At 42.6% G+C, this 26,869-nt stretch overlaps 1 protein-coding gene and 1 long non-coding RNA gene across 2 annotated transcripts in view; both read right to left on the bottom strand.

Moving 5' to 3' along the window:
* LOC120802117 (vacuole membrane protein 1-like) overlaps positions 1-21,835 on the bottom strand; it is a 32,844-nt gene extending 11,009 nt beyond the window's left edge. The window contains exons 1-4 of the mRNA XM_040149605.1: positions 21,830-21,835; positions 20,553-20,663; positions 7,364-7,594; positions 2,955-3,086 (exon numbers count right to left, since the gene is read on the bottom strand). Coding sequence (XP_040005539.1) covers positions 2,955-3,086; positions 7,364-7,594; positions 20,553-20,651 — 462 coding nt within the window. The 5' untranslated portion in view covers positions 20,652-20,663; positions 21,830-21,835. The remainder of the gene's footprint in view (positions 1-2,954; positions 3,087-7,363; positions 7,595-20,552; positions 20,664-21,829) is intronic.
* Positions 21,836-24,551: 2,716 nt separating this feature from the next.
* On the bottom strand, positions 24,552-26,635 carry LOC120802119. Its single transcript, XR_005709191.1, has 3 exons — positions 26,528-26,635; positions 24,831-24,930; positions 24,552-24,663 (listed from the first exon to the last, which is right to left on the bottom strand). It is a non-coding gene; the product is annotated as an uncharacterized LOC120802119 (long non-coding RNA).
* Between the last annotated feature and the right edge of the window lie 234 nt (positions 26,636-26,869).

Raw genomic sequence — 26,869 nt, 5'->3', positions numbered from 1 at the left:
CTTTGGTCTACTACCATTGATATTCAGCTTTCAGTCAAGAACTCAGACACAAATCCACAGCTGATGAATCCCTCCGTGTCCACCTTAAAAGGTGTAAAAAGGGCAAAACGTGGAAGCGTGAAAATCAGAGAGGTGTTGCGGGATCTCCTTGAGTGAAAGATGGAACCCTGAGTACATCCAAAGTAATGGTAACGGCTCTGGCAAGAGAAAAAATGTTTCCGTATGTGGCAGGTCCTCGCCGCTGCGAGCAACCTGCCTCCAGATGCTGTCCAATCACACGAGCACACATTACATACATACACATGGCTGCCAGATATCATCAGAAAGAGAGAGAGAGGGAGAGAGAGAGAGAGAGAGAGAGAGAGAGAGAGAGAGAGAGAAAGCAATGCACAGGAGGAGACGAACCGAGTGCTTGAGAAAGAATATGGGCATAGGAAGAGAGATAGAAAAAGAAACAATGTCAGAGAGAGAGCGAGGCTAAGGCTGTGTACTGAGACAGCAGCATGCAGCGTCACTTCAAATCTGCCTTTGCACGGATGTGAGACAAACAGGCGATGCTCCTCCTGTATAACACTGTTCATTTGTTTGGTAAAAGACACGCTGGAGCTCTTCGATGCTGAGATGATCATTAGACAAAATCTCCTCTTCCCCTGGCTGCCCGTTTGTCTTGCTCTTCCACTGTCTCTGCTCTTTTCTCACAGTTTTGGTGGGAAGCGCCACTTTATCAGTAAGTGATGTCAGAGCTCCACTCTCACACGTGTGGTCCAAACTCTAAGGCTGCTGTCGGTGCCAACCTACCCAGCTGTCCACAGCATTACTAACAGTGGACCTTCCAGAGGGTGCTTCGCCCCTGCCCCCTGTTAACCGGCGGGACAGATTGTTCTCAACACATTTTTTGTGACTTCCTTGAAAGTACTGTTTCAGTATTCATGTCTTTATAGGTCACTTCAGTTTATTTACTGGAAGTCAGTTAAACTATGCTTATGAGGAAAAAAGTGGTTGATGCAATATTTCCCTTTAGAAGAGCAATGCTCAATTTATACACATAGAGCACATCTAATGTGGCCAAATGTATCATTTATGAGTCCTCTAAGCATTACATGCTTTATTAGGAATAATTATTTAAAGTACTTATTTAAAGTTAATTTTGTACACTTCACAAAATCTTGATGCTGAGATGCAGGAGAGGCGGGGAGAGCATAAAGGTGTGTGTGTGTTTGTGACAACGGACTAACTATTCACCTGTTGCTATTTGGAGACATTAACAGTTCTGTGGGTATGTGGTCCAGCCACAGGTAAAATACCTGCCCTGACATCAGTAATTGAGCTGTGGCCAGAAATAACTGTCCAACGTTTTATCCTGACAAAGTGTTGCAATAAGGATTTCCTGCCACTAGAAATGAATGCAGTCATTCATTTGTGATATGGTCTTAATCTTTTTGTATTTAAGTCTCTCCAAAGTAAACTGATTTTTTTTTTCCAAAATTTTAAACAAGTAACATCATCTAAATGGACGGATTGATTTGTCCGGTTTCAAGATAAAACCTTCTTTCTAAAAAACTGTGACGGCTAAAACACTGCAAACAGGTGAAATCCTGCCTGCAAAATTGTTCTATTTGTTCAAAACAAACGGCTTTCATTTGTAATGATTAAATATTTTTTTCATGAACCAGGATGTTAAAGCAAAAAAAAAAAAAAAAGTTTAAAAAATAAAATTGTTTTACACCCTACAGAAAGGGAATCCTGCGGCATTTTAAAATCAAAAAATGAATTTACTGATATTTTCTACTAATAAAGTTAGACGTACAACACATCCATGGATATTGGAAGGTAACAACAAGGAAAAAAGATATTTGTTTTATGGGACATAATGTTATTTGTTGTAATTTCTAATACATACACAAACATGGCCTAATATATGGTAGATTTTATATGCTATAACCAGAGGCATTCATTCCAGGCATTTTTTGTCCTTTTCGGAATAACAAAGAAAGCATGCGAGTACTGAACGACTCACATTTAAACTAGGGTTGGACTGTTATTAATCCTGTATGCATGCCAAAAAGTGAAATGCATACGGTTGAACAAAACGAAACATTCCTCTGAATCACCCAGTAATCCTTTGTTATCTGGGATACCCTCATAAAAAAAAAAACCAGGGAATTTATTTGCTAACAGTCTGGTACTGTCTGCTATAGTTTATTTGCAAATACAAGAGTGAGTGAGCCTGTCGTAAAGTTCAAAACAATTTATGGATGCAGTTGTTTTACTGCACTTGACCTGTCTGACGGTTTGACCCACACTGCTGGAGAGAGAAAAGCATTCCTGAGGATGAAGACTGTGTCAGGACAGATAGTTCTGATGAACAGCCTTTACAAAGCCACACGCATATTGCCCCTCAGTTCTCTGCCTCCATTCATAATCACAAGAGGGTGGAAAAATAAATATTTACAATCAGCTGTTAGGCATTGTTGAAACATTGTCAGGGATGTTTGATATAAAAACATTTTTTTTTTTTTTTCCTTTTACAGGGAATTTCAAAATGAAGTGCCGGAAATGGCGGGAACATTTTACTCGAGTGCATCATTGCTGTTCTCTTAGTCATAACGTTGTAAAAGTACTTGATTTCTGTTGTACAGCTGAGACATTGAGGTAAGACACACAAACACACACACACACACTACAAGGTGGTAAATCTGGCACACCAAATTTCACTTCAGAGGGAATGCAAAGGCCGATTTAGAACAAGGAACAAGCACAGAAGGGCAAAAGTGCAAAATAGGAGAGAGGTGAGAAATGAAGTGAAACTGGCAGAAGGAAGAGTTAAAGCTTGACAAGATGAGTGTTGTGGGGAGTAGGGGCAGAAGGAAGAGGAAATGAGAAGGGTTAGATAACAGAGGGTGATCAGGATGAAGGATGAGCTGATGAAGATAATGCCGGGAGCAGTGTGTCACCTGTGCAGGCTGGGTCTGGTCCAGCATCTCCTCAAACCTCTGGTAATCCTCGTCATCGGGGTCAGCACCGGAGAGCCGCGCAGCCCGGGCCATGAAGTAGGGAGGAAGCTCTCCTATAGCGGTACCCGCGCCCTGCTCACACAGACACACAGACACAAAGACACACACATACAGAGAATGATAATTATTGCTGCTCAGCTGTTGGTGTTTATAGTACTCCCTGATGGGATGGCCTTCTGTGTATTGTTTTGGCAACTCAGGCTTGTGTCCCATCACGCCAATAAATCTGAATTCAACATCATTTTAACAAAGAGGGAGAGAGATGTCAATTGTAACACAAGATGCAGGCTGTTTATTTTTTATCAAGTTCATTAAATTGTATTTAGATGCTGTGGTTGACTTTATTGCTTTAAACTGTATCTTTGTAATTATGCATTGAGTAGGTTGATTGTAAAACTGCGATATGTGTCATAACATTATGCTAACTATTAGAACAAGCATGTTACCATGGTGCCCGGGGGGTTAATGGAGCAACAATATCAATATCCACTATCCAAAGGAGCTTACACTGCTTGATGTCTGGGATTGTGTGATCAGCGGGCTTAATGGGAATAAAACGGAAAGGATTTACAAGACCGAAAAGCCCTAAAATTATCTAAACGATCGTGGACACATGAAAGACAGGCCTGGGGAAGGTGAAAAACCAGATACCACCTCTAAACAGGAGAATCAACACACTCCTCTGCTAACTGCTCTCTTCTGATTTACTTTGGACATGTGGAATCCAGTGTTTCTGGAAAATTTAAGAAGTGCTAAAAGGCCCAGGGGGGTCGAAAAGAACCGAGATATCAATATCCAACAGCCAAAAGGAGCTTGTAGCTATAAAGCAATGGAGCCTGAGTGATTGAGGGGAGCTTAACAGGAAAAAAGCGGAAGTGATTTGAGGGAAATAAATCCTAAGCACTTGGTCGGTTCACCAAGTTCATACTGCCAAAACATGAGGACGGAGAGGGAATGGGGGAGTTAGGGGTGAAGGCTACAGACTTAATTAACACAATGAAAACAGACGCCAAGAAATGTAGTGTTTTTGGAGTTGCTCACAGCTCATTACTTTAATGTTTCCAGGCACAGGGGGAGAGTAGGGGTGCGAGGGGAATGAGAGAAGATGCTGAGGATATAGTTGGTGTAGGTTACAATTACAAATTGCATATGGATGATTTCAAGCCCCGACACGTCCCTAACATCCTATAATGCACCGACAGCAATGAAAAAAGTACACTTTGCGCTGAAATTGGGTTGTCTAGATGGAACATGCTCAAAATCACAGCTTCAATCTCTCTCTCAGAAGAACATAACTGACTAATCACAGCCACATTACTTGCATGTAGCTGGATGGCTGAGCCAGAAGATGATTAGTGGGTAGTTAGCAACCATGGCAGCGACAACAAGCCCAAACAATCATTCTCAGGAGGCGGTGCTATCCCAAAACCTGGCAGACTGCATTTTTAATCTGGACAACCTCTTCTCTTGTTAACACTGCAGTCTTTGATGAAATCTGCCAGTTTTTTTCATAATGGAGACATGCCTTAATCTCCCTGGCAGCTGCTCCATTCAATAGCGCTGCCTCTGTTTGCGAGCTTGCTTGTGCCTGTGTGTGTGTGTGTGTGTGTGTGTGTGTATTTGTGTAGGGGGCAGTGAAATAGGTCCACCTGCACAGTGGTGGTGTTTGAAGTGGAGCACTTCAGGGAGCAGCAGTAGTGGACGGAGAAGTTTCAAGAGGTAACAGAAAAACACAAAGAGAGAGGAGGAAAGCGAAAGGAGAGAGGAGGAGAAGAAGAGGTAGTGGTTGTGGTAGTGGTTGGGAGGGGAATGTCATGTCTCATCACCAGTGGGAGGCTGGCAGAAGGAGGGGGAATATTGGCACGGGTGCTTTGAAATCGTGGGCGCAACAGGTGTCTCCAACTGTAGAGCTGACAAGCCTCAGCCGCGGCCATGCCAGGCTGGGGTTTCAGGGGTGTAGTGGTGACTGGGTGGTGTTGAGTCCAAGGGGATTAGGTGGCACACACACACACACACACACACACGCACACACACACGCCCACAGACACAGACTCCTATATCACACCTCAGAGCACGGTGCTGCTGCTGGTGGGGCTGCAGCTTGGCTCAGAGGAAACTTGACTCCAGTAAATCAAGCATACAGACTTTTTTACATGCAGGACCACTGTGCCTCCACACACACACACACACACACACACACACACACACACACACACACACACACACACACACACACACACACACACACACACACACACTAAATGGGAAGTAGATATAAGACAGGGTGTGTCTTTATAACAACAGGAACATCATTATTATAAGGAGTGAAAGGTGAGGATCACAGTATCCTTTTTTACAGTATCATTTTTTGATATTAGTTTAATATTAATATTCCTAAATTTAGGGTTGAGGATAGTCAATGAATATCAATGAAATGTCCTTATTAAGTATTGTAGTACAAAAGTGCATTTGTTTAAGGGAATGATTATCCAGTAAATCAAAACCTTAAAAGTTTTTTTTTTACATGTGTAGTGTGCATGTTTCCAATTTACGCATTTGTAAGTGAGCATCAGTACATGCCTGTAAACTACCAGTCAAAAGTTTTAGAACACCTCCATTTTAAAGCTGTTAAATTTAATCAAAATGTTTGATTCAGCAGCTGAACACACTCGTGATTAATTTATTAGAAACAATAAGGAAGCCTGAAGGGAAATTACAGTGTAGAGCAGGTTATGGAAAGCCTGCCTGGTTCCTGTAAAGCCCCGGTAATGAAGAAGTAGCCGAGGATCTGTATTTCCCCCTCACCTCAGCATCTTCCACATTATGTCAAACAGGGAAACAGATAACTAAGAATGATAAAACTCCTATCGCGTGTCAGTGACCAAGTTCTCTTTTCTCACCGTTCGGCAGTTCTGCCTTTCTCACGATGAAAGAAAAAACCGACAATAGCAGTGGAAATTAAAAAAGATACTGTAGGTACAAATAAGTCCATAAGGGACTGTGACTTCTAGATCACTGTGGCACGTATCTGTTGTTGTGTTTTTATGTGTCCTGAGTGTGTGTGTGTGTGTGTGACAGTAGCACAAGCCATTGTTAGTGGTTTCACGGTAACTCTGAGACATGTGTGAGTCATTGATAAACCAACAGAGCCCCGGCCTAAGTGCAACTAGACTCTTTGAAGGCTCTTCTTTGCCTAAGTCCAAGCTTTAAAAACAAAACTATGACATTATAAAGTTTAACATGTTACTTTCATGTATTTCTACTATAAAGTGGTGAAAATATTTCTGTTCTGGCCCTGAAAAAACATGGTAGATCAAACATGTTTAATCTTTCTCAGCAGCCACAAGGCTGGTTAGAAGTGTGAAACCACTGACAGTGCATGGGGGAAATTCACGGTAAGTAGCTGGGGTTTTCCAAGCAAACGAGTTATCAATGAATACATTTTCACCCAAAGTGAATGCAAATTTACAGTACTGCATAAAAAAAAAAAAAAAAAAAAAAACAACAGAAAAATACACCAAGGCCACTGTGAAACAACTTACACCAGACATTAGAGAAAAAAAATTCTAATTCTTAGTAAATGATCCAGATCTGCCCCAAAATCGAATGTGTTCTTCCCTGGCCCATGCCCCATCCCTCCGCCAAGTGCGGTGAAATTCGGTTCAGTCGTTTTAGTGTAATGGCAGAGGTTATGAGCGAGCAATGGATCGCCACCTGCGACAATGGTTCTAAAATGAAGGTGCCGGAGCCACACTGTCTGTGACGTGGTCAGAGGAAGATCTAAAAGATTTAAATAAAACTTTGTATTAAAATGTCACAGACAGAGAATGCACAGGAATTGCCAGATTTTCACCTTTCCCTCTTTTTTTTTTTACCACACCATAAATTGCATGTTAAGAAAAAATCATAGTCTGATTTCTGCACCTAATTTGGAGTCCTTGGCATGTAGAGTTTGACAGTGCCCTTGGAAAACTAGGTCTCTAAAAGCCTTCAATTTTGGTAATTTTCATGTTTCTACCACCCTCTGTCTAATGACACCTTTCAAAACCCACTGGATAAATTCAAAAATGCATGGTGGTTAATCTGAAAACAAGACTGTTTTCTTAGCTCCTGAGAAACTGGCATTTGGGAGATGTGAGGGTTACACCTGACAGCAACAATATTTCAAAGGACACACTCTGGATACTGGTCAAAGCTGTGGCCAATGTGCAAGGTCGTGGCAAACTGTGACCAAGACTGAGCCATGAGCAATGTTTATAAAAGCTTAACTCTGTGCAGATCCTGGAATCGCCTGGAATTTAGCTGTTCCGGGCTACAGAATGCACAGCCAGTGTGTAACAGACACTCACCCACATACAAGCTTCCAGGCGGACTTTGGAAATGATGGTCCAGATGGAGATGCTTCCCTGGAGCACTGCTGACCCCACCCCTGCCGCCTCCACGCCCACCTGGTCAGACTCAGAGCCTAGTGCTGGTGCTTCGTGCTGGGGACAGACTATTTGGTCTGGATAGGGTGGCTCGGGGAAATCCACTGCGCCGCATTCATGTGCCGCCAGGGTCACAGATGCTACGTGTGGTCCCTGAGAAATAGAGAGAGAAAGACAGAGAGAGAAAGGCGGAGAAAAAGGGAAGATATAGAGAAAAAGAGAGCGTAGTGAAAAATAGAGTGGGAGTGAGTCCACCTGTTGGAAGTAGTTTTGAGTCAGAGAAAGAGCCCCTCCTTATTAGCATAGGATTAAAAGTGAAAGCAATGAGTCAATTACTGAATGATAACATAAAGGCACGGTTAAAAGTGGGCCAGTGTCTAGACAGTGTCCTCTATAGTTCCTACAGCAGTAGAACTATTCCTCTGTTTTTCACAACAAATTAGCATAAAGGGTGAATGTGCCTTCTGCTTTCCTTGCTGCCTAAGTTAAATAGCCCGTTCGGAAACACGGAGAAACACCTGTGATTACGCTTGTTCATTATGCAAAAGACATAACGTGCTGTTTCAAAACCTACAGGAGACTCAAAAGTGTCAATACACACAGAGAGAGAAGGGCCCCAGGTGGAAACAATCAAAGATGAAAACCAAAGCAGGGGCACAGAAACAATTTGGTGTACACACACACACACACACACACACACACACACACACACACACACACACACACACACACACACACACACACACACACACACACTCACATCTGTATACTCATACAAATGAATAACAAAAATGGTAAGTTAAAAATATGTAGTGCTCCATTAACACAAGAGGTTTAAAAGGCCTGATCCTCCCCACCCGTTCTCAGGTGCACACATACAAATGCACAATCAAGTGTAGCCATAATCCCAAGGCCACATGTGTGTGCCCACAGGAGAGCCATGCCATAGTAATGAAGAAAAGAGCAGCAGAAAAAGAAGCGGGTTTTTCAGGCTCTCTTCAGTCAGAATTTATTAATGTGTGACTGTTCCTGCTGTAAGAATGAGACATTAGCTTGAGGACCCAGTGTCTTTGATAGGGCCCGGTCTGGTTTCCATTTCTGGCTCTTGTTTATTTACTCATTTCAATTAGGCTTCCAGTGAGAAAACAGAGGAATCAAAGGAAGGAAGAGAGGCGCAGGTTGGATTTCTGCTGCGTGTTGAAAGTGAGTTGAGCTGCCAGCTTTTTGTTCTTGACTCTGCAAACCCTGAAACAAGTCATCCCAATATCCACAACGCCGCTGTGTAGAGAGACTCTTAAGGCCACACGCACTCACAATTAAACTCAACTACACAGAAATAGCAAAATGAACATATCAAGAGGGGAAATCTCCATGTCAACACACTCCTGGCATTTTGAAATTAAGTACCAGCATTGGCCTCTTCTACCACTAACTGCACATTATTTTAAACATAAGCAATTTAACTTTCCATTGCTCCTTTACAACGGGGTTTATCATTAAATGGCTGAAGTTCATTTAACACACCTGTTTTGAAGGACAATTTTCTTATGATATGCCGGTTTTGAATAGTAATTTAATTTCCTATTTACGTCAAAGCAAAGGCTGAATAGTGAGTGCTGGATTGCTGACCAGAGCAGGCTACAATACGTACAACACTCCCTGGGAAAACTGCTATGATACTGCTATTCCGGCAGCACAAATTCAGTTATCAAAGTTGTTGTCTGAGAGGAACAAGGAAACTATTTGTACAAATAGCCGCTGGTCATTCTACCCTGGCTGAGTATGACAGCAAAGTTGATAAAATCATCTGAGAGCACAATGTTTGATTAAGTTTTATACTGAACAGGATCCAATCAGGAAGAAAAGGTCATGTAACTTTGCATTTCCTCCGTAAGAATACATGTCACACTGAATAATAATCCAGATAGATCTGAAACGACAAATATGATCAACCAAGTCAGTAACACTAGTGTGATCCCTGTAAATAAAGGCAGGTCCCTGGAGTGGGCCGATGTAAGCGGGACCTGTGTACTCTGTCTACTCCATGTGTTTACACTCATGCGTATGTGTGTGTAGGAAGGGTGCTCCCAGTGACGCACAGGGGCAGTTTGGCATTACGCAATGTAGCGCCAAAGCAATCTGGCAAACCTGGGGTGTGGCTGGAACTTCCGGAGCTGTATGGGACAAGGCAGGACAGGACAGGACGGGACGTGGGAGGGCAGGACAGTGGCATGTGAGGCAACAGGAAACGGCCATGCCTTCTCATTGCACTCCCTTTAGATGGCAGAGATTTGCGTCTATTCACACACTATTAATAAGGAAGCGCTGTAACATTTACATTGATAATTTTCTTGAAAAACACAAAGAAAAGACAAAGAAAACATCTGATGCTTACACACTTGTTTTCTTACAAAGGCAAAAGACAAATAGGAAAATCTTTAGTGACCCATAGAGAGAAGTCAAGAAACTCCCAGCACTGATCCAGTCAGGCTGGATACTCCCATGCCTCATATCCTCCCCACTGACTCTCCAGTGAGATCGCGCTGCCCTGAGATCCACACAAACACACACTTCATGAACACAGACAGATTCCTCGAGCAGAATGTTTGTGTGGCCAAGAAAGACTATATCCCTCTTGCTCACACTTTCCAGCTCTATCGCAGGTAATGTGTGTTTACCAAACACACACAGACAGCCTGCCAACAGAGAGCGTTGCGTGACTTGGAGTACCTGCTCTCTCTCACTCTCCCCCTTCTCTCTCTGTCTAATGCTGTGTCAGTGCTTCTCAACTTACACAAAAGCCCAGTCCTCTCATGTCGTCCAGGTGACTCACCATTAATCTGCAGCTCAGCTCGCAACATCCAGGTCTCTGCCCTCTGTCTCTTTTTGTTACTGGCTTGATGAGACACACGGACAAACAGGCGCACAAAAGAACATCTCAATTCTTAGGAATACGTAGTAGGCGATTGATAACAGGACGAAAAAAACACAAAACATGAAGTATTTTTTTCTTTCTGAGAGAGCGTTGCTCCGTTTTATAAGCTGTCTACTATAAAAAAAGGACCTGTGGTGAGGGTTTATGTGTGTGTACTGAAATAACCGTTCAACCCCCTGACAGTGTCTGCGTTCTAATGCCTAATGCTTTAATACATACATAAATCCAAATCAGCACTGACACAAAGTTGCTCTCTCTGACCCTGTGGGATCTACAATGGAGGCAGCATTGTTGGCATTCCTGTGGCGACCTGCACAAACCAACGCTCGGCCTCCAAAACGAGTGGGATCCCCACTCCTGGGTACGAGCACATCCGCACAGACTCTGAGGAGAAGCACACAGTTTGCATCCGGTAATTAAGTGTGTCTGTATGTGTGTTGACAGTATATCACCACTAAAGAGCTGAGCACATGCCAGTGACAGCACACGGTCAAAACAGAGAACTACTGTCAGACAAACCAAAGTAATACATCCAGTGGGAGATGTTTAAAGGAACGATCCAGACAATTGAACTGAGTCAAACTGTCATCTAAAGCCCTTTCAGACTGGATTTATGTCTTTAGGGGAGCTGGGGTGATTTTAACATTACCTGTCCGGGTCCGGAGCGCTAATGTGGGTAATTTTGCTCCCCCAGCCCGGTAATAATTACCTACGGTTTTCCAGCGAATTTACGGGTCCTGCTGTAATTTAAATCCCGTCTGCAGCTACGTCCTTGTATTTTCAAGTAGACGTCTGAGTTTCTTCCATGGATAGAGCTGCTTGTCCTTCTACTTTATTTTTCTTTAAATCAGCTCAGTGTGAAATTTGTCTTTTGGGGAAATGGAGGAAGTCAGAAATGTTTCTGCTAATCTGATAGACAGAAACATGTTAACACCAAAATATAGGCCTGTTTGGGAAACAATACAAAGACAGAAAAAACATTAAAGTCATCAGGAAAGTTAATCAAATGGGCTGTTGTAATGTCAGGTAAATACAGGTAATGCTGGTATTTTCTTTTGGCTTGTCCTGTTGAATGCCCATGTCTCTTACAGACCACATCCTGTAATTTCCTAGTTAAAATGTTGTCCGGAATGATGGGTTATATTACCAAGGACCACCTCCCATTGTTAATCCCAACCGACAAGCACTTAAGCTAAAAGCCCCCTTTGGAGTGTTTGACCACTCTTCGCACTACAGAGCAATGTTTTTATGAACATGTCCCCATTTTGTCAGTCTCCTGCGCATAAACATGCGCAAGCACAAGGGAAATGCTAAACGCATTCCTACCACTGGTTTCATGCTATTCTGCCATTATGCCATTCTTCTCTTCTAATTTTTGTTTGTTTACATGAAAGCTCCACAGGGCACTTTAAAAATTCCACTGAAGCTAATAGGAGCACTAAACACACTCCAGTTGGCCCCAGCAGTTCATTATCATCCCTGTTACAACATATCAAGGATGATAGGGCCACATTTTGTAGCTTCTCAAGAAAACATTAAAAAGTCCACAAAGACGTGCGTCGGGGTCTTCATTTGCTAATTCGTAGTGATCCTGGTGGCCGCTCAAAATACCGGGGAGTTTGACATGTCGAGGGTGAACTGATAACTAATTATTTTTGATGTGTAGTAAATTGTTCCTTAGCCTTTACCATGGACGAGTGACAGGGATCGGCTACGAGCATGGCAGTTGCTGGAGCACATGAACGGAAAGGAACTTCCTCTCACTGCCACAGCGAGAACAAAGTGTGCGTCAGTGCGCTCACTGAAGGAGGATGTGAAAGCTGCCAGGCCAATAGCTGCTGCTGTGAAGAGCTACTGACACGGACTGTCAACCACCTTCTCTGGTCCACAGGATCCAGCGTCATAATAGACTTGAATTGTTTAACGCTTGACATATAAATACTTTCTTTTGTGCGTGACCTTGTGTGTCACAGTGACAGTGTAATTTGTATTAGTTCAGCAGACACACACACACACAGACACACACACACACACACACACACGGACTGTGAGATGTTGGAGGTTAGACGGGCTGCTCCCAGTTATTTATCCGCTATATGACCATATGCTCAGAAACCTCTCCTTGACTAGCAGGCGGACACACTCGCTCTGACCTCCAACTGAGCGATGGATCATACACTCAAACGATGACACTTTCTTTTCAATCCAAATGATTTGAAGCTAACTTAATATTTAATGGTCAAATTCCGGACTTACAGTAGCAAACTAAATGACCACACATGTATATGCTAAAAGGGAAATTGAATGTAAATATATTGAGTTCAGTTTCAATGACTTTACTGAGTAAGGGATCAAATTTGAGTCTTTCACGAATTCTCACTATCGAATGATAAGTTTCAGTGATAACTGAAAAAACACATTTTCTTTTTAACGCTATGCTTTCTTTGCTCTAAGGTCACTACCCTTTAATGATTTACTGTAAATCAACCAGTTAATATGCAGTCCTTTTTCTGCTAAATTCAAATGACTAGAAAAATACCTGTTCAAATGTGTAGGTGGCAAAAAACACATTTCTAAATGAACCAATATTTTTTTCATGCAGTACTTTTGTTCCTGTATCTAAAAAAACATCAACATGCAGCGAAATCAGCTTTTACTGTTTACTGTTCTCTATTGTAACATAATAATAAATAACGTGCATAAAATGTAGCATAACATAATATGCACAGACATTAGCATTTTCATTCTATGCATTAAAAATATTGTTACCTTTTAAACACATTCAAATGGGAAACTTTCATTTATCTTTATTTACCTTAATTTACCGTAATTTTCAATTAGTTGTGTATCACCACAGTTTTGTGATCAATTGTTTCGTCAATAGAAAATCAATTGTCAACCTATTTAATCATTTAAAGTATTTTAAAAGTTTAGTGTTTTAACAGAGAAAAAGCCAAACATTCTCTGGTTCCAGCTTTTCAGTTGTGGGGATCTGCTGCTCTTCTTTGGCTTATGTGATAGTAAATTGAATATCGACAGTTAGTTGGACAAAGTAAGCAGTCTGAAGACATCACCTTGAACATTGGGGCTTTGCAATGGGCATTTTTTCACAATTTTCTGGCATCTTATATATCAAGAAAATGGTTGGCAGGTTAATCGAAAATGGAAATAATAGTTTGTTTCAGCCCTAATTGCAAAAAAATGGAAACGTATAAACCAAAATGATGCTATGGAGGAATTAATGTAAATCAAAGCACAATAGGTGTATATTCTTTGTTTAAGTGTGTTTCATTTTGCCGACTTAAACTACTCCAGGGAAACAAAATGTTGGTCACCTTAGAAAAAACCATCACGCTGATGCAAGGAGATCCACCAACAGATCCACCTGAGGGCATGTGATGGTATGACGGATAACTTAAAAGCACTGGGTGACAACTATGGAAGAATTTCATAACAAAACTATGTTTCAAAAAACCTAAACATCTGCAGTCTGCCAGCAGTGCTCTGGTTTGTTCTGGTCAGGTTTGGCTTGTTCTGGCAGGGTTGTTGGTGCCATTCCAGGCTGACTACACACTAGGCCCGCTTTGGCGCAGGATTTGCTTCCTGTGGGCTCTCAGTGTGTATGGCTGCGTGTGTTTGTGAGAGAGGGAAAGAGTGTGTGTCTTTCTGAGTGAATGGTTATTGTACTTGGTATTAACAGGACTCCCGGGGCCTCCAAGACACAGACAGACAGACGCATGCCTTGGATGGCTGAGGTGTGACAGTTAAGATTGAGAAGCTATTAGAAACACCACACCCACAAACACACACACAAAGCTCCCATTTACACAGCTCTCTGGTATTCGTCTTTGAAGGGGTTTGGTGAAGATGAATAAGTCACAAGACGCATGAGCAGATCCATGTCTCGAACCTTATGAGGAAGAAAATGAATTACTTAAAAATCATGAATGAAAGCGATTGTGCTGCCTGTTTTTTTTTTTTTTTTCCTTTTTGCCAAAGGATGTAAAAGCATTTTTGTTGTATGTCACATTTAAACCCAAAGTTAGACAATTCCCCTCACAACCAGCTGCAGCTCTATAACTTAAATAAACATTCTCAAACAACGTTTAGTATCTTTATGTTATGTAAGTAATACTAACTGTTCAGTAGTGGCAGGATCAAATCCAAGCGATAAAGTTTTGACACACTATCCAGATGTAGTTAAAAATTAATGGCTTCAAATTGAATTTAAGAGGTGCTGAAGTTAAAGTGAGAGATCCATTACTGCCAGCCAGTGGTGAGTCAAGAGTAGCTTTTCAGCGTTTCAAAGAACTACTGAACTTGATCCGGACGTGTCATTTGTGCGCCGAATAACATGTATGCAAGGTATCAATTCTCAACTTGGTGAACAGAAGAGCGACGACGCTTTGCTGAGTCATGTTTGACACAGAGAGTATGCGCGGTGAAGTCAAGAAAATTTGGAGTCAATAGCATGGCAAGGTTTATAAATACACTGAGTCCACACTCGTCAGAGTAAATTCAACACATTCTGAAGAGCCGACCTGAGCCTTATCAGCTCTGAGTTAGGAAACACACGAATACTAAATAAACAAACAAAAAACACTTATGAGTAGTGGAAAATTTAGGTCAAGTCATACAGTCCAGCAGGGGTGTGTATGTCACAACTGAAACGAAGCAACCAGTTTCTGTCTACGTGAATGTGAAGGTGTCCAATTGTTTGCTTCGGGGGTTGTAGCAAGGATTTTCACTGTAAAAGCGAGTGTGGGGTAGTGCTACCACACACACACAAACACACACACACACACACACACACACCAGTCCTTTGTCCAATACCCTGCCATGCTGTGACCAAATTTCCCTCACCCACATGTTCTTGTCAAACCGTGAATGTGTGGGTGAATTGCACTTAACTGTATAACTGCATCTGAGTGGCAGAGCTTGAGGGACCTGAGCAGCAGTGTGTGTGGAGTGCGAGAGTAACGGCAGTGCAGGGACGGTATGTGGAAGCCACACTCGCAGACCTGCTCAGCCCTTACAGCGATAGTTGGCGCTAATTAAAGCTGTGCTCCTGGTAATTGCCAACAGCCAAAACTTAATTTTAGGGGGTTTGCTGGGGAAAATCTGTATATTCTACACAAACCTCCGCTGCAACCTATAATTTAGCAATCCTAAAAGAAACTGAATATAGAAAACTACAGAATGTTCCTTTATTTAGATGAGCCACTGGTTTACTTTTTGAAAGACAAGGGACTGTAAATCATGAGTCATAAACACGCCGGACACATGGTCAGATTTTTTTGTTATCCCATTTGATTGGTATTGTTTTTTCCCCCGGTGGCTGCTGACATTTATGCTCACAGAGAGCCACAACATGTACACCTCTCACTCATAAAACAGCTCAAAGCCAAGAGGGGGGAAAAAAAAGACTAGCCTAGTTGCTATTATGTAAACAGCAACGTGCGCAGCTTCAATTATAATGACTTTAATTCTTTGTTGCTGTTGATTTAACGTTGAGCACAACAATTTTCATGCTGCCCATAATGACTTAATGGCAACAGCCATTACTGAAAGTAATTTAATGGTGGATGACTCAGATGAGCTTTCCTCTGAAATATTTACAGCATTCCCCAGCTTTCAAGAGTCACACTCATTGCTAACCCCTTCTCAGTTAAAAGAGGATTTATGGAGGGCAACGACACTAGTCGTCACTAGAAAACAAATGCTTAAAAACTTGAGTGGGGATGAAAGCCGGTCCCACTCCTAATTGTGATCTTCACGATCATTACGGCGGACACATGCACAGGTGCAGGACTCTCAGCATGCGTACGTGTGCATGTGTGTACTGATCCGCACCTCCACACCCTCTGCCGAAATGAGATCTCTCCAGTGTTCCTGCGTGATTTTATTGTTTTCAGGGTCTGTATTGTAAGTACCCACCCACCACCCCCTCCCTCAGAGCAGCTGGATAAAATACACTTGATGGTGTGCCAAGGAGTGTGCTTTTTTTTTTTTTTCTCTACGCCTGAGTTGCAGGGTTTTATCTTTCTCCATTAACCAGTCCTGTCCATGTACAATGATCTCCCGCAGTCTCAGCAGGATGCAAACAAAGAGAGGAGACACAGGGCAGCAATTGCCCATGTCAGGCAACAGGAAAGCTGCCACTTCTGTTCTGGTTTGACTGACTGGGGTGGCGTGCGTGTTACTGGCTCTGCACCCCCCTCTGCTGGTGGCTCTGCATTACTTTCATAATGTGATGCTTATTGCTTCCCAACAACCGCTAAGGGTACGTGCTGTTAATATGTGGTGTGGTCCTTTCTTTCTACCAAAACACCTGTTTGCAGTGAAAGATGGTCATAACGATTTCCTAGAGGTTAAACAGAAAGGCCTGCAGCTAACAGTGCCCAATTCAGTGAGGTCAACACTGTGTCGGAAGAGAAAATTGTGGCCACACATGTACTGTAACTGGAGAGAATGAAACAGTTCGCTTCAACCAAGGAGTTAAGTCCATTAAAGAAGGCATAAAAAGAACAGAGGCATGATGACAGCTGGTTAGGTAGGGGAAGTCACATGACATCACAGACTCACATGTTATGTCATGTGAAAATAGCACTACCGAGATCTTAACGATTATCAGAGCTGCTAGTATTCATGCCTTTCCTTATCTTGCACAGAGGTGGGACCCACCAAAGAACTGCAGTCGTAATGTGTTTGTTACAGTTCAGTGATTCACGACGTGCCTCTCTAACATCTTGTGGTGTCTTTTCAGGTTTCCCTGTCTTTTTTAACCTGCTGGAAGAAGCTGAAATATTTAGTAGGGATGTCAAACAGTAGTTATGTAAAGCCATAAATCAGCCACCAAGGAACTTTCCCAAGCTTTCAAATTCGCTTCTCTTTTCCTTAGCTTCATTTTCTAGAGAGACCATACATGAATCTTCAGCTCTAGCTATCATGTGAATAAAAATATCAAGACCTGGTGTCCATACAATATTCCAACACTGCATATGAAATATTGCAATATTACTCTGCACTGATTTTTCTGGTTGATCGAAATCTTAAGACCACTGGTACCCTCTACTGACATATAATAGCAATGGCCATGGTCAGTTACAACCATCTTTCATCGGTCAGTTATTATTTACAAAAACCATAGCTTCAATCAGTTTCTTACAGACTGGCCTCTTTACTCACAGCGAATCATAGTAGATTTGATTATAATCTACAACGGCTGTATATAGTTGTTCAGCTAGTGTACTTGTTATCAATCAATCTATTATTCACAATTATTTCACCTCACAAGTTCCCAGATCTTCAAATTGCACGCTTTGTCCAACTAGCAGTACAAAATCTGAGGGGTTCTAAGTCCCAATGAAATAAAGCGCAAATCCTCGTACTTGAAAAGCTGAAACATGTGTTTTTTGTAAAGCTGTATTTGCTGTGAAATGTTTTAGTTAAAAAAGTTTATTTAAAAAAACTTGGAACCAATGAATGTTTAGATCACAATTTCAATTCAGCACTTTAGAAATCGCAAAATTGGCATTCCCTCAGGTAGAGCTGCAACTAACGATTATTTTCACCAGCGATTCATCTACTGATTATTTTCTCAATTAATCATTTGATCTGTAGTATGTCCGAAAATATCGATAAATATCCACCACAATTTCCTAAAGTCCAAGGTGACATCTTCGAACGTCTTTTTTTGTCCATCCAACAGTCCAAAACTCAAAGAAGAGTAAGAAAACCAGAAAATATTCTCTTTTGGGAGACTGGAACCAGAGGATTCTTGCTTCATTTTTGCTTAAATGACTTGAACGATTGATCGTTTATCAAACCAGCTGCTGTTCAATTTCTGCTGGTCAATAATTGATCAGTGGACCGATTGTTTGAGCTCTACCCTCCGATCTACTCAGTTCCTCACAATCAGGCAGTTTGCTGAAGTAAAAAGGCATTAAAATGTTTCGCCAAACTGTAGCCTCGATGAGAAGCTGTGCAATAAAAGTTCATCGTAATGCTCCCCTGTGCTGTTGTATATCTCTAGTGGTGCACTTGTGTACCACTTACAGAGTAATAGTGGTGGTGTTCTTTCCAAATGTTGACATGGGTGTAAATCAAAGTCAAGAGCTGGTAAACACCCAGGCCCACTTCGATTCTCATTTCTAGCGTATTATTAAGTCTTATGGGCAGGAAGAATCCAAGCTCCAGCTTCAAGTGTTAGAGTTTTAAGTTTGTGGGGACATCTTAGCAAGTGTTCTGAACTTGTCTGACCCACTTATAATCACTGACCCAGTCCTAATTCCTAAAAACAGGACGACATGTCTGCTGGCACTCTCCAGAGTTCACTTACCACAGAAATTCTTAAACACTTTTACCGTCAAAAATCAGAAATATCTTGTCAGGACCCAGAAATCTACAAAATCACTGAGGAATCTCAAAGGCTTCTTTAAACAGTGATTCTACAGAAGAGAAGATGTATAATTATAATTCTCTGAGGTCAGTTTTGTGCTTCTTATTTGTGGTTTAGACTCACAGTTGAGGAGAAGAAATAGATACTAGATCAGACAGAGTTCCTTATATAAACAAATATGGTTAGACTAATAACTTTGGCCAATATTGGGGCATCCCGGGAGCCTAATGGTTAAAGCGCATTCACATAACCCAAGAACCCACAGTTTGACTCCCAGCCAGGTGACCTTTGTTGCAGGTCATACCCTTTTCTCTCCTCATCTTTCCTGTCCACTCCTAAACTGGCTGTTGGAAAAAGGCACAAATGACAAAAAATATTTGAAAAACAAAACACTCGGGCCAGTATTACGCTACAGTTTTATCAGCCAATTAAAGACATTCAATCCTCGCTGACCACAGACGTTTTGTTTTAAATTTTATGTATTTTTGCCATCAACAATATCTGTCATGTTTAGATGTTTATAGAACTGTCTCATGGTTTAAATGTAATTTCAGTGCATTCAAATCACAAGAAGTCCATTTGGTGGGAAACAAAATGCTTAAAAGTGTGATTTTATTCAGGAGTATGTAAGATAAATTTATCTTTAAAAAAGCATTTTTTTAATTTGACATGTACACAAATAAATCATCTGTCAGTAGATTAATTCCAAAAATATCTGCACCAGTATCGGCTTTGAAAAACGAATATCAGTCAAACTCTATAAAAAATGCACGACAGCAGCTCCAGCAAGGAGCACCAAGTTCTGTCATGAACCCAATGACACCACAGCCTGCAGTAGCAGCCGCGCTCACTAGATGGCGACATCCTACTTTAAACCTTCCAGAAAAGTGAGCTGAAAAAAGAAAAAAAAAACCCTCTCAAATTACATTTTGGAGCCGCAGAGTTTGGCTTATAAAACAGCAGAATGGAGGACACGCACTTCAAAGTTTTCCAGTTCAGCTCCACTGGGCAAGGGCACACAAGTGCGACAGTGGACTCCCTGATGACAGATGGACTCAGAGCAGTGAAGACAAGCAGATGTTTTGAGACCCTGATCTGATCAGCAGCAGAGACCCAACACCTCCCCGCGCTCAGAGCAAACACACTGAGAGACGAGGAGACTTGAAAACAGACAGAAAGACACAAACAGAGAGAAAGAGGAAGGGAGAATTAAGGGGGGGGGGGTAGAAGGGGGTACTGTGAGCAAGGGAAGGACATAAAAAGGAGAACGAGTAAGGGGGGGGCGTAAGAGAAAGTGAGAGTGAGCGACACAGTGGGGAGCAGGAGAGCAGGGAGAAAGGAAAGAGAAAGAACTCAGAAAGGGGGAGGGAGAGTGTTTTTATCCTCATGTGCACTCAGTCAGAGGGGTCAGTGAGTGCGATTGTTCCTGGACTGCCTGTCAAAACAGTGTGGCTACCACAGCGTCTATTCATCTCCGCCCCACTCTGAAATGCACGCACGCACGAACCCATACTAACACACTCACGTATGCATGTGTAAATGCATGAGGAGCCTCCGAAAGCTTTTTGAAATTCCCTTATTAAAGCCTTAGCAACAGCCCAACAGCAGCATCAACACAGCCTTTTGAGACCTGCGTCACTGCACCGCCACCATCCACTGTGTTAAAGTTTCAGCCCCGCCACAAACACGCACAGGCAAGTGAAAAACTGAAGTGTGAAAGTGTGGGAGGTGGGGGCGCAACTTGTTGTGGAGAAACACAGAAAACGTTGTCTTACCAGGTAGAGGAGGAAGGTGTGCAGGCCAGTGCCAAGACCCACCGAAGAGAGGATGCCCAGGCCGACCCAGTAGGAGCACCACAGCGTCTTCTTCTCCATGTAACACACATACTGCAGAGGCCGGAGAGAGGGACGGTCAACCACATGGCAGAGACACATGCACAGAGTGTGAGGAAGAAGTATGCGTGTGTGTGTGTGTGTGTGTGTGTGTGTGTGTGTGTGTGTGTGTGTGTGTGTTTTTGGGGACACACACACACACACAAACACAAACACACACAGAGAGAGGAGGGGAGGGATAGAGACAGAGTGAGAGAAGGTGCGAGAGTGAAAGTGTGCAACACAGAGGGCACTTTAGAGGGTGAGAGAGGGCAAGTGAGTGGTAGAGAAAGAGAGAGGGGAAACAAGTGAGAGAGAGACCTTTAGAGACAGAGGTTGTTGTTGAGTTTAGAGGACAGAGCCGTAGGGTAGGAGTGTTCAGCACACTGACAGAAGAACAGCACCATTATTCTTTCTGGTGGCAGCCAGCTCTTACACAACTAGTAAAGTAAGGCAAGCCAAGATCTCTCACTGTCTCTCGCTACGTTCCTCTTCATCTTCTTCTTCCACCACTATCGCTCCATCTATCACTACGTTCACACTTCCTCCCTCGAGCCAAGGGCAGGTTGTTTTGAGGAGGAGGCACGGAGTGTGTAGATTACGGGAAGGAGGGAGGGGACTGACGAGTGGGGAGTGGGGCGGCTCTGACCAAAAGACTCCATTTCCCAGGAAACTCCGAAAAACTCCAAAACAAAAAACAGCTCAACCTGCCCCTCTATTAGCTGGCAAAGAGGTGGGGAGTGCTGTGCGAGCGATGGCTGACTGTTAGGTGTAGTTACTGAGAACTTGATTACACAACTCTTGAGTCTCTGCGTATTACATTACAAAAAAAAAAAACAACCCTATTATGGCTGTGGGTTTCAAAATACTACAGGAAAAACACAGAGAGTGGAAAAAAAAGGGGAAGGGTTCTAGTCAGATCTCTAGTACAGTCTGCTGTACATTACACTCACTGCTCTAGTAGTTTGTCGTATGGACATAATATAATAAGCAAGTAAAACTAAGCTTTGTGGGAAGCTAATGATTACGTGCTGGAGATGATGTGCATGCAGGGATCCTCTCAGAGGCCCTCTTCTGTCCCTACATTATAAATCCCAATCTCTTTGCCAACGGTCGTGTGGGAGAGTCGCATCATGATCACACTCAGTGCCACTGGGCAAAAGTAAATGGACTGCACTTACATAACACTTTTCAGCCGCACGACAAGCGCTGTCACTTGGTTAGGTGTATTGCTGAAGGACATTTCGACCCACGGACGGGAGGGGCCAGGGATCAAACCATCACCCTCCAATGTACAGTATAGACACCTAGAGCCACAGCTGCACCAAATACGCAATTAAGTAGAAAACTATAACCTGCTCTCCATGACATACAAGCCAATGGTTGTTTGGCTTGTAATCATGGAAACAAAACAAAACTCTATTAAATTATGCTCTCCCTTAAAAGACCGAGGCTTTCTAACTCATATCAACATGGATCAGTTCTACAGCGTTCACGGCCTTCTCAACATTTAGTGGATGATTAAGGTGCCAACTCTTTGCAGCACTTTAGTACGGTTCTGATATGCTTTGAAAAATATTTACAGTATTCAGTCACCTTCTGGTGTGTTCCTTCAATACGGTAGGCAATGCAGATGAGGATAAGCAGGATCAGTAGGCCAAACACAGTCTGTCTTTGCAGCCAGAGCCTGGATGAAGGAAAAGAAGAGAATGAAAGTGGAAATGATGGATGCAAGGGTGAGAGGGCGGAGGTGAACCGAATACAAAGCGGGGAGAAAGACAGTGAGTGAGGAGGAGAAAGTGTGAAGGCAGACGGAAAAAGTATAGTGAAGGTATTAGTGAAAGGAGAGGATGCAGTTTTCATCTCAACCTGAGCAGGAGACTGGCTGGCAATTTCATTTTTCTACTCTGAGGGGAGAGAGACATCTGCTGGAAATTAATCAAGCCACCACACTACAAGTCTTGTAGACTACAGCAGGTTCGCAGTTGGATAACAGACATGGGGTCAATACACTGCATATATACCATATGTGACCCTTCGGTACTTAATGTGGTAACCTGGCCTTAACAGTGTATCGAGAAAGGGGCATGCTAGCTGTTTAAGCACTGATGGTTGAGAGTGGGGTTCATGTTGTGTATGCTGGTATTAAGAGATAATGGATTCAGATTTATCACAAATTAATGACTTAAGGCTTAAAACTTTTAACACCCAAAGACTTTTTAAGTATCCTGATATCCTGCAATAAATTAGATGGTACTTAATTTAAGAAAGCAGACCTTGCTTCACGCCCTTTTTTTTTCCTGTATTGATTGAGAATCAAATAGCAAACAAAGGAGCAGGCTCCGTCAAGGATAAGCCAAATGCAAGGGGGAAAAGACAGCATTTGAGTATTTAGGTTATTCTGAAATAAAAACACCAGCAACATGGACTGCGTCTGCACACAAAAAAACATCAACAATAAGCACTGTTTATTAAAAATGCTCGGAGTGTGATTGTATATCCTACTAGAAAAGTGTTTTTCATCTTTGTCACTCAGAAATGGCTTCTGTCTTTAAACTGGTCTCTAATGTCTCTAAATCGTTTGTGAATCAAAGGAAGCACCGACTGTATCACACCACACGATATTGTGTGTATGGTTTTTATAAGCAGAATTTGCAGTAATTTCACCATAATTATCTCTTACAAAATAACAGTCCCTCACGTAACCCCATCCCAATCCTCCCCTTTGTTTCACAAGCATTGCCCCCATTTACATTTACTTAAGAAAAACTAGTGCAGAGCCACAACAATGAACAGTATGTTGCCCCGAGGACTCCCTGTACACATGCTGTAAATTACAAACCACTTCTATCCAGATTCAGGATAAACGTCTCTGTACACTTGTAGACTAAGCCGTAATGTGTTTGCATGTATCCAGCCTGCAGCATTTACAGTACCATGTGTTTTGAGTGTTGGTGAACAGCAGCTCGTTCAGTCAGAACACTGCTCATGGTGCTTGCGGCTCACCACATCCTCTTGTAGTTTAGAAAATAAACACGTTGTCCTCACACACTTAACCACAAAAGCCTCCCTTGGAGTACACGCTGACCTTCTTTTGGGCTCTTGATGTCAACAAAGATTATTATATGTGTAAAAGACATGTTGTGCAGCGTGGGGAATTTGTCATCAAAGCAAACTCTGACGTAGTCTGGTCTGATGCTGTTGCTTTGTGGGCGAACTTACATCAGTCAGTGAGGTAGAGAGACATTGTTTGATCTATCAACAGTAAGAAGGAAAAGTCGTGAGGAAAAAAAAAGATAAGCAAATCCTGTGATGTAACCTCTCTGCAGCACTATGGGTTTCATTAGGCCCGTGACTGTTGACCCAACAGTGATGGAGAAGGCCTTCCTGGTTGATAGGGCTGAGACGGTCACCTCCCATCTGGTGTTATGTGTGTGTTTGTTGTTTTCTGTGTCTGTGAGGGAGAGAGTGTGGGGGAGTAGTATGATGGTTATTTTTCACAATCATCATATCCTCTTGTTGCCTTACAAGCAACACTAGCCCCTTTATAAATAAAACTAATGTCACAGAAACACCGTAGAGCTGCTGTCAGCACTACACTGGCATCAGCACATGAATATACTAAAATCACTCAGTTCATATTGAATTTTTTTTTTTTTTTTTTTTTTAAAGTTTCTCACTACATGGATTTTTGTACAAACATCAATATAGTTCCAACTCAACTAAATTCAGGGGTAAACTATTATTGACCGAACACATTCATTCATTCATCATTTGCAGCCGGTCCAATGGAAATCAGAGGAATCACCTCAAGAGCAATTCTGCAGAAGCGAGACGGTGTTTTGGGGGGAGGTTGCATCCCACTCTTGGCCTCACCTCCATATCCACTCTTTAAGGGTGATGAGCAGTTCCAGAGAGAAGTAGTGGAGTGTGGGTAGAGGTTTCTTCCATAACACCAAGGTTTCACGCTCCTCCCTGTCCCTCTGCTTTCTCTCATCTGCAGGTAGCTCTGGGTCTGGTCACACAGTGTTGGCATCGCAAGCACACACACCCAAATAAACATACAAGGAATTTACATTTTTAAATAACTTTTACACCTTTTCAAAGATATTTTACTACTGCTCTTTTAATAACAAAAGTATCCTTCGGCATGGGTTTGATCGATTGCTCAGCTGTTTTTACCTGTCACCTCTCCATTCTGCTGTTCCTTGACACCAAGAAGCCTCTGAGTTAGTTCACCTTCGACACCACGCTCTGCCATCTCGCTCACCAGGAAGGGGTTCTGCTGAGAGAAGCACAGCATCATGCACTCCATGCAGTACACCCCTTCCCCAATCTGAAACTGACGTGAGCGCGCCCAAACAATCTCTACACTCAACCACATCTGTGCAAGTCCTACAGCTGAGCAGCCAGTGTTTTCCCGCTGCTGCATCCTGCAGATTACTAGTAACCCAATCAAGCCTGTACTTGTCCTAATGAATACTTTAATTAGATTCAATGTGGACATTGAGAGCACATGCAAGTCTTCTAAATCTTTCTCTGTGTGCACTCAATTATAAGTCCACCTCCCCTGGTGACCGGGAGACTTATACATTGGAAGGAACAGTGATATGCAAGACAATATTTAGCTTTTTGTTCCTTTGTCACATTTACTCAGCGGGAGATCCACACACCTTCATACACAAGCCTACAAGCACGGTTTGTCTCACTACAGAGCCTGAGGTCTCTTAGGAATCTGTCAGTGAGTACTGAGATGGGGACTGTGACACATAGTTATGCAGCTCACCATCTGGTGGAATTGTCAGTGTCACGCAAACACGCAAACACACACACACACACACACACACACACACACAGAGCGTCAGGCCTTAATCCCTCTATCCTGTGCCCTAGGTCTGGGCCTCTGGCTCCTGTTTCCCTGCATTCACCCTTGCCTGACTGTCAGGCTACCGACACTTTGCAGCACAGCAGATATTACAGCGAGCCACGATGTCTCTTTAAAATCTGTAGGTCCAGGGACCAAAAAAGGTTTAAGATCACTATGTAGGCTCAGCAATTTCAGGTGAAGGACAAACACCCACGCGCATTCTGGGCACTGAACATCGAGGCTGCGAGCACACTGCGGTCGGATTTGTGAAGGTTCACACTGAGAAAAATAAAAATTCTCTCATACGCTTAGGCTGAAAAGCATTTGGAGAGCTACTTTTGGCCCTCTCAGGGAACCGCAAACAAGCTTTTCATCACAAACTACAAAACCTTGAGCACAAACTAGACACACTGCGTCATTTCTTCATGTGCAATAGTATTTAATAAACCCTATCATTTCTCCTCCTGCACTGAGGAGAAATGATGCATTGTCCCACAGAAGGGCTCAACAAAGAGCGTCCGTGTGAGACATCCTGTTAGCAACACTAATTATAGAAATTGGTGCAAAACAGGTCACTTTGTGTGAAACATGCACCTCAGCTGCTAGTATGCAAGTATTTCCTCTATTATACTCCATGATTGATTTTAGTATTAACTCAATTTTAATGCATTTTCCACAGTCATTACCTCATAAACAGTTTCCTAACAACACTAATGCTTGTGTGAGACACAGTAGCACAGCACTGCTCCAGCACTTGATTGCACAATCACTTCTACCAAAACAACCCAGACCTGTTGAGTAACTCTCATGCAAGGGACAATGAGAAACTCAACAGAGCTCTTACACTCATTAGGCTGAGAAACTGAATAAGCTGTGATCAGTTTCCAGGTTTCAAACTGAGATAAACACACTGCACTGGAGGGAGAATTATGTATTCACAAAGTGTAAAACAAAGCAGAGCTGTAATGTAACAGTATTTTAGCTACACATTATGCAGAGAGAGTAAACTCACCATTCAGCTGACGTTTAATCCACAATGTGCTCTGGGCTCAGGTAAAATCTTTGGACGAGCCCCAGTGGCAATGTAGGACAAAAAAGTAAACTAACCCATGAACCGCATCATAACTTGAGTGCAGGGTGTGGTGATGGAGGGGTCCAGTGAGGGATAGAGCACTGATACAAGCTTGCCGGGGGAGGGGAGAGCAGACTGACAGAAGAGAGACACAGAAAGAGGGAGAGACTTCATCATTTGTCTGGTAGAACCTCCAGAGATTCAGTCTAATTAAAGGTCTATAAATAAGTGGATCTCTTTCCTGGAGCGCACTTCTAACAGTCCTCAGTCCGCAGTAGGTTT

The sequence above is a fragment of the Xiphias gladius genome, chromosome 17, assembly GCF_016859285.1.
Source record: "Xiphias gladius isolate SHS-SW01 ecotype Sanya breed wild chromosome 17, ASM1685928v1, whole genome shotgun sequence".
NCBI lineage: Eukaryota > Metazoa > Chordata > Actinopteri > Istiophoriformes > Xiphiidae > Xiphias > Xiphias gladius.
Note: the sequence above shows the minus strand (reverse complement) of the source record. Positions and strands in the feature narration are given on the sequence as shown.